We start from the raw sequence: 8,930 nt of genomic DNA, 5'->3' as shown, positions 1-8,930 counted from the left end.
AAGATGCTGTAACTGGACTTTTGTCTGTGCTTCTGCACTGGAACCTATCACTATAGCATAGACAAAGCGGACTGGGTGTATACAATAGGAGGCCATGGGCCAAATCCCACTTTTCTTTTCTGTTGGGCGCTAGCAGTTCTACTCGTGGCGCATGTGGTAATGTGTGGTGGTCAGTGGGTGGGTTGTCCCTGCAGACCCAGTTGTACTATAAAGCTGCAAAAGGACTACAGGAACACCATGTCCTCAAGTGGGGCTGAGGGGGTCAAACACACATGTCATAAACATGTTTTTTTTCCCTCATCAAGCGCAAATACTACTAATTGATGCTGACCAACATGACGAGGTTGTGTGTGAACAAAAAAAGCATTGTCTATATGCTCTTCATGTTTTACTTTTGTAGTTAGCGAAACCTATTTTGCGAGGTGAGATCTAAAAAAACGACCATTTCCCCACACTTCATCTGAGCAATGCAAGGTCTCAAGTCCAAACTAAATTATGTTCTTTTGTTTTTTTATTAAGCAACAAGCAATTTGCCAACAGCGCCAAGCTCAACCTGTGGAGTACAATGGTGATTACCTTTTTGTATGTGTTATTGGTTCATCAACATTTTGATTTAATTTAAAATCCTTTTCACAGATCCCAAAAAATCAAAGCTTGTGGGCCTTTGTTTCAGAATTGCTGCACCAAAGCTAAGGCTGTTATTGGAGGACACAGTACCAAAAGGATTTTGGCCTTTGGAGCGTAATGAGCCACCTTTTTAATAGTATAAGCAGCTGAGAAGGCAGTACCTACGGACTCATTTTTGCTGGAACTGTCCAGCAGAGAAAGACAAGGGGAATACATTTTTCAGGAAAACCCAACCTCTTCTAGGGACGCTATTATTGTTCCATGACTCATCATGGATAAAGCAGGAGGCAAATGAGGGAGAGAAGAAGTCAGTGGGCCAGTGGAGGTGAGAGGAAAATGGTTGAAACACTGCAAAGGTTAAGACTAAAGTTTCCATGTGGAGTAATGCATGTGTGCACTTGTACATGTATTCTTCTGCACAAACCTGACCGATTAAACTAATTACTGTGTTCGTGTTACGTGGTTTATTAAAAGATCCTAAGATGATGCAGTACACTGGGGGAGGAGGAGATGGTTGCGATTCAATCAGGCCTGCAGCTCTCCTGTGGAGAATGACCTCATGGGCTGGCCCCTGGCATTGTAGCGGCAGCACAAAGCCATGCAGGGGACACGGAGAAAAGGACTCAACATCAGTGTGGGGGGAGGAGATGAACGCGAGACTTGACATAGACTAAAAGAGAGAAAGATGGATGACAAGCGAGACTTGAAAAAAAGTTGAAAAGGAAGACCACCAGGCTCTCAGAGAACACACAAAGAGACAAGGGGAGACTCCCTTTGACAGGAAACGCAAACAAGACACAACAGAAAACCTGCTAAAATGTTTATGTTCACAAAATATGTCATTGCCTAGTACACCATAAAATACAAATCATAGAAGTTGTCAAACATCTTCCACCTGAACACATAGACAGACAATCTTCCCTTAAGTGAAGGCAAATAAACACAAAAGCAACACAAACACAATTTACATCTATGAAATGTTTTTTTCCGTTGCATCCTGTCTGCTGAAATGATCATACCAGACAATAATTTTTGAATGGATTACCCTTAACAACTGCATATTATAACTTATATTATATTCATATATAACGTGTAGCAAAAAACACCCCTGAGGGGCTCTTAAGTGGTAACAACTCACTTATTTCAAGACAGTATTTTAAACCAGATGTTGCAGTTCAAAACAGATTTTAGATATGAATACAGAGTTTAAGTTTGATTTTAGGTTTTGAAAATATTTTTAAGGTATGCTTCTGGTTTCAAATGGGTTGTGGCACTCGTTTTGGACTACTGTTCCTGCTGGCTTGGGAGCATTAATTTGGTATAGCGGAGTATATTGCACGGTGAGATTTGGTCTCCAAGACTATCTGAAGTTTCACAATAGACTATCAAGGATGCCTGAGGGATTGAGGACAAAGCTCAACTGAACGTGGCTCATGGACTGTATTCAAGGATGGATTTCAACGTGATTGTTCATGTTGCACAAATTTTAAAAATAGGTAAGAAGTAAAAATCCCTTAAATCAAAGCATGTGAGAACTAATCAATGTCAAAACTTTTGTTCCATATTTTATTCATTGTAGATTTCATATTTGCCCCAAATGTATGTCATGTTGGCATGGTCTTGTCTTATAAGTCGACCAGAAAGAATTCCAAATTGTGCAATTAAAAAGTAGTCAGAGTGATTTGATAATGGCTTTGGCGTTCATTTGATAGGTCTGCACAGCACTCCACCTCATTGTTGTTTTATCCTTTTACGCTTAAATAAACTTCCGCAGTAACACGAGATAAGGTTTTTCGGGATTTTCCCCACTACTTTTGCTACTGTTTGTTTGGCTAAGTATTTTATCACTTAATGATTTATTTATTCTTCTACCCCCATCAGACACACATACAATTACTCACTCACACACACACACTCAGGACCATACATTGAGTGAGTAAAATGAAGATGTTCCCTGTCTGTCAGCAGGGGCTAGTGGGGAAGGTGCAGAGGTCAGGCTTTAGGGGTGAAGGTTCAACTAATCGGTCACTTCATCAACTCATTACTCTGCTTGTTAATTAGGGGATTTAAGAGAATGGGATGAGGAAAGGGCCAGCCCCTTTTACAATTGCTTTCTCTGCTGCTGTTCTGAGCAGAAACAGTGTAAACAATAAGTGTGGAGTAGTAGAGGTACATATTTTCCATAATGTTATTTAGACAGTACGAGGAAGAAATGATCTGTGGTGCTGTAAACAGAACATTTATGTAATTATAAACAGAAAACAAACCGAGCTAAATTCAAGAATTGTAGTCTACTAATCCACCCCAATTTATTTTTAAGTCTGTGGGTGAAAAGTAGGTGACAAAGGCTGGATTGTCCAAATGTGTTTTGGAAATAACAACCAATGTTTCAGATATATTGCTATACATGGCAGCTAAAACTGGAGTTTTAATGGTGTAAGTGGCTAAAGGAAAATACTTGGTCAATGTTGGACCAAAGCATGTACACCGACTCACAATTAATTTTAACCATGCTTAAATATTAAGGACTACAAAAACAATTTAAATAGCAGAGGTAGCAATGTTAGTATGTGCGTTAACTATGGACGTGTGCATTTTAGTTTTTTTCCTCCCAATGTTTTGAGTAAATTTCTGTTCTACATAATTAAACACTTTAAAAACATCAAGGTTATTCTTACAAATAGGCTATATATTAAACCGGTTTAGATCATGGTATACTAATACAAATACTACTAACTGTAACAATAAACAATAGTAATAATGTATATTAATAATAACAATATAACTACCATTCCAATATTCTAAGTTACAGATCTTCTGAATATGTCATAACAAGACAACTCCGCTCATTCACCCAACCTCCCATGTGTAGAACTGAAAAGGTAATTTGAACTCCCAAGTATCTGACCCTGAATTGTCCCGTTCAGAACTGCTGAGAAAAGTAAACAAGATATAAATGTCAACTCTTAAGTTATTATGACAGTTTATTGCTGTTTTTCATTTTACTTAGATAAAAAATTGAGGTTCAACAATATAGGTTGATCACATCGCAAGACTTGATTTACATGTAGAAGTACTAAGCAATCTTCTCGGCTCTTACAATCAGAAAACGTTATATTTGTCGCATGATAAAATTATAAATAAGAAACCAAGAGACAAGACAATCATGTAATCACAAGATCATAGTTTTTGAAAAATAGGATAGCCTAAGTTACATGATAGGTTAGCTGAGTAGGCTTAGCACCTGCTCCTTACTCATCTGGTGTGTTTATGTGGGAATAGGATAATTAGGCCATTAAGACAGCTAATTGCAGGTCCGTGGAGAGGAGGTCCACAGCACAACCCGCTCAAAGCATACACAACTGTTACAAGCCAATATATGAAAGTATCGATAGACATTTTTCCCAGCTTTACCAATAAACTATTATAATAGCATAATGCACAAATTCTGCTTTTAGAGTACAACCGGAAAGAAAGTGAGGGTGGGGGAAAAGAGGAGTGAAGGAGAGAGTACAGCCAGCCTCCATCTGTTAATATGCGTCAGTCCTTTATGTATCTGGCACATGTACAGTAGGCAGTTAAATTTATACATTATCAGTTGCAACCAAAGAGGCCATCAGCAAGAAAAAACTCCCTGTCCACAGGCAAACTGAGCTGTGTTCATATAGTCTTCATCATCCATACATTTTCTGCACCGCTTATCCTCAGCAGGGTCGAGGGGGTGAACTGGTGGCCAGCCAGTTGCAGGGCACACAGAGACATACTTGCACATTTTGTTTTTGGTGGCCTTCATTAGAGCAAAGCTGCCAACTTAGAGAGAGAGAAAACAAATTAGTCCAGTGGTTAGCACTTTCGCCTAACCAAAGAAAGGTCCCTGGTCGGAGATGAATAGGGATGGTGCCCCTACAACCATAGTGATTAAGGATGCAAACACCAAACAGAAACATATTCTAAATTAGCAATTTTGTAGGCGTGTCTTCATTAAAGGGACTTGCTGACACACCAAATGAGAGAGAGAGTAAGAGAGAGAAAAAGACGGAGCGAGATAGAGTGAGAGCAAAGTGAAACCCAGTATGAATTTTAAATTTGTCAATGTCTTTGTTTTTAGGGGGCGATCCTTGATTAAAAGCCTCGCTGACTGAGAGCGAGAGAGAGCGAGAGCGAGAGAGAGATGCATCATTTAGGGGGATGAAAAAAAGAGATTGACACAAACTCTTCTCAGTGATATGCAGAGAACGCAGAGCAGGTGTCCGGTCACAGTTCAGTATTAAAGATGCTACGATATGAACTGACCAACAGTGATATGAAGTCAAGGGGTGCTGGCCAATCAGAGTGAATCTTTGCAGGAAGCGGTCTCTTTTTTTCTCATCATAAAAATTATATATAGAATTACTATCTGATATATAAACTAAGCAGTAATCTCTCGTTTTCTGAGCCCAACCATCAAATAACACTACATGACCCATGACCCTTCGCTAATAATGTTTGTTTTCTTTCTCTATCAATTGTTTTTGAAGCTGGTTTGACTTACACTGGTCTTCTAATACTGGCAAGTAATATATCGCAAAAAAAAACAGTTTTCGTTGAATGTGAGGACTATTAGGACTACTATTTCAATAATTCTTGGATATGAAGGCAGAAAATTGTTTTGGTAGATGCGAATGAAAATAAAACATAAAATTGAACATGGAAGTGAGTAGGGCGATATCCTTGTCGGGCCATTGTGCTAAGCTAAGGGAGCTACATCGCCGGGACTGCAAAACTGATTTCAGAAACAGCAGAGAGGGACACGATGAGGATGGAATTGTGCCTAAATCTACCAATATTTCTTCATCGATCTCGTCGAACGACGACATCTTGTGGCGATTTCTACGAAGACTTCAGTTAAGTTAATCACAGCTGAAACTTGGTCTTTTAAAAATTAGATCACTTGCTCCTAAAGCTTTACTTGTAAATGATCTTATTGGTGATCAAAAACTTAACCTGATTGGCCAGTGTGAAACCTGGTTCAGACGGGACGATTATGTGAGCTCTCAAGTAGCAAACTCTTTGAAGAAGGGTGGTAGTGTTGGACTCATTTCTGAAAATATACTCAAATTAACTCCCCGTGTCTCTAATGATTATAAGGGGTTTCAGTCTCTTGTCATGCGGTCCTCTTTCATGTCGATATTTGGAGTAACTGTCGCGCTCCAGGACCATACTCGGTTTTCTTAGATTAATTCTGTGAACTGTTGTCTGACCTAGTAACCTATGCAGACAAAATAATAAGGGGGGACCTTAACATTCACATGAATTCCCCACTCAGTTCGGTTACTGTTGGGTTTCAGTCTCTAATTGACACATTTGGTTTTAATCGAATGATTTGCAGACGATGCGGAGATTATAACTTATATGTTTGTTACCTCCCGTCTCAATTACTGAAATGTACTAATCTCCAGTCTCCCGAAGACCAAAATCAAGAGCCTGCAGCTGTTACAAAACGCTGCACCAAGGCTTTTAACTAAGACAAGAAAGTTTGATCACATTACCCCGATTTGAGCTACAATGCATTGGCTCCCTGTTAGCTTAAGATGTGATTTTAAGGTTCTGTTTGTATGATACAAAGTCATGCATGGACTTGCTCCCTCATATCATTCAGATTTAACTTTCTCCTATGTTCCGGTCCAGAGCCTTTGCTCTGAAAATCTTGGTCTACTAGTGATTCCAAGAGCCAAGAAGAGATCCGCAGGTTCGAGAGTGTTCTCCATTCGGATCCCGTGCGGTGGAATGCTCTGCCCACTGAGATTCAATCTGCAACCTTGCTGGAACAGTTTAAATCTAAGATCAAAACACATGCTTATGAATGACCTATATTTCACCTTGACAATATCAGTGTATTATTTGTCATTGCAACATCTGTTGCAGTCTTGTCATCCCCAAACTGGGATTACATCATGAGGGTCCGTTTTCAAGGTTTCCTCATTTTCCTCATGTTGAGGTTTTTGAGTTTTTCCTTGCCTTCATTTAGGTTTTAGATCAGGGGATGGAGTAATATTAGTCTGTAGTTTGCAATAATCTGTGGACTGTCCAGACTTTTGAGACTAAGAACTTTGCGCTAAGAACTTTGACATTTTTATTGTTTAATATCTAGTGCGTCCATTCAATATAATAATAATAATAATAATTTCCTTTGTATTGTCATTCTTTGTAACAATGTACACAGAACGAAATGTCGATACACCTGACCCGTTGTAGCGAGCCGATGCAGCCGCAGCCAACAGAGGGCGCCGCCATTTTACCAATGTTATAAGTATGGTTGGTATTAAGTGTAAAGAAAAAGCTAGCAATTTCCTCTGAAACGAAAGTGGAATAAGAAAGCTTGATGCGGTTGGGAAAATGTATCACTTTTTTTCGGCCACTCTCTAACACGGAGGACGACCTCTTGAAGCTTATCTTCCAAAAGTAAGTTACACTTAACTTTAATTATCTTTACAGAGCATATTATTTTATGACCAATGTTCCCTCTAATTTTCCACGGGTCTGAGCGTTCACACAAGTCGGTGAGCAACTCTTGAAACAACAGTGAGCAACCATAATCCCAAGTGTGGCAAGATAATTAATTATGAAACATATCCAAAACTTGACATCTTGAAGTTACATTTTGCTGAGTTTCCAGCAATGCAAAATTATTTTTCTCTTAAGCAAATAGATACAATGTCCTTAAAAAACTGCCTGCATCATAATCCCACAACAATCCCTGTTTAGTGATTGTTGTTTTCTGTGATTAGAGGGACATTTGGTCATATATAATCTGCCTTGTTTAATGAACTTGTGATGAGGCCATTACGAATCTTGCTGTTCTATGTGATTGTTTCCACAACTGCATAATTCTAACCAACAACATCAGGCTTCCAAGAGTACATTTCAGAATGTCCAGGAATATCAAGTGGTGCACTGCCATTTGACGTGCAATCAAAGGCCTGCTTGACTGTGCCCAAAGAAAGACATAAATTGCTAGCTGATGAAAGACTGGAAAGACTGAGCTTTAAGTATTGTACACACAGGCTTTGCCCAAAAGGAAAGCGTTGGTGTTTTTCTCTCTGAGAGTCATAATGGATTATCTCCGCCAATGAAACACTACTCCAGCTGGCAAGCTCGCCTGCCAGCCACTTTCTGACTTCATTTCCCAGCACCCCTCCCCTTGTGAAAGTGCAATACAAAGAGAATATCTGAGAAATATGAAGAGATGAAATGATAAGTGCAAGGACAATGTAATCCCTGAAAAACATGAAGAATTAGGGCAAATCCTCCAACCATGAAAAGCACTGTCTGTGTACTGTCCAACAACAGGTTGCCATTACGACCAACAACAAAGTCAAGGAAACACTGTATTCACGAAGCTACCTCTCCCCACAATCTCTTCCACCACATCTGTCCATGTCCAAACTAAAGAGCTCCTGAGTCCCAACCACGTGTTGTGTGACAACAGAAGTGAGTTTTAGGGCAAGAAACACTGGCACACAGCGGCCATGAGAACAACACACTTGACGGAAGCGCTGCTCTTAATGTCCATTATATTTCCTGGCATCATAAAATACAACAGAATTAAAAATATATCATGTATCCATTCAAAAGACTGACCTAACCTGTATTGAATCGGGAAGAGGTAAAAGGCATTGATAAAGAAGATGGACTAATTGTAATCAAGGGTATTATTATTATTTTTCACTCATAAGGAAATACTTAATTACAATTCAGCCAAATGACTAAAGTTAATCTTGTTAGGCCATTTTACTAGCTGCTTTCTTTCTCACAGTACAAGAATCTACAATCAACTTCATTTATTGAAATTGGGTATTCACATCAAACAAAAAAATAATGCATTAGCTAAATAACAGGCTGAAATCTAGTAAAGGTAAGTTGGCATTGATGTAGTCATTTGAGGTTTCTATTTGAATTTACCTTTTACCACAATGTTCTTTGAGTCAAAATACAGGTTAGGATAGGTAAAAGCTTAATTGAATGCTGCAAATATACAGTTTCATAAACTAATCTCATATTCAGTTATTAATAAGTTATTCAAATGTTTTCCAAAACATAGTCAAGGTCCACCAATTGATAAACTCTCTTGCTGTGTACAATACCTTCTCTCATTGTCATCCAGATGAGCAAAAAGAACATTCTTGGAAATGGCTTTGGCCAAGGCAGTCATTGTTTTGTAGTCCTTTGGGATCACCTGTGTAAACAAAGCAATGCTGGTAAATGTAGTTGCAAGCGCTGTGCAGGAGGACTCATGGGAGGGAGGAAAAAACACTGCAAAAATT

At 39.0% G+C, this 8,930-nt stretch overlaps 1 protein-coding gene across 3 annotated transcripts in view; it reads right to left on the bottom strand.

Moving 5' to 3' along the window:
• The window catches only part of prkar1b (protein kinase, cAMP-dependent, regulatory, type I, beta), a 72,632-nt gene that overhangs the window by 39,119 nt on the left and 24,583 nt on the right, over nt 1–8,930 (bottom strand). For all 3 annotated transcript variants that reach the window (XM_088342852.1, XM_088342873.1, XM_088342863.1), the window contains one exon: nt 8,751–8,842. In XM_088342852.1, coding sequence (XP_088198978.1) covers nt 8,751–8,842 — 92 coding nt within the window. The remainder of the gene's footprint in view (nt 1–8,750; nt 8,843–8,930) is intronic.

The sequence above is a fragment of the Urocampus carinirostris genome, chromosome 1 (genome assembly GCF_059441175.1).
Source record: "Urocampus carinirostris isolate Australia breed hairy pipefish chromosome 1, RoL_Ucar_1.0, whole genome shotgun sequence".
Taxonomy (NCBI): domain Eukaryota; kingdom Metazoa; phylum Chordata; class Actinopteri; order Syngnathiformes; family Syngnathidae; genus Urocampus; species Urocampus carinirostris.
This window is presented reverse-complemented; position numbering and strand designations above follow the sequence as displayed.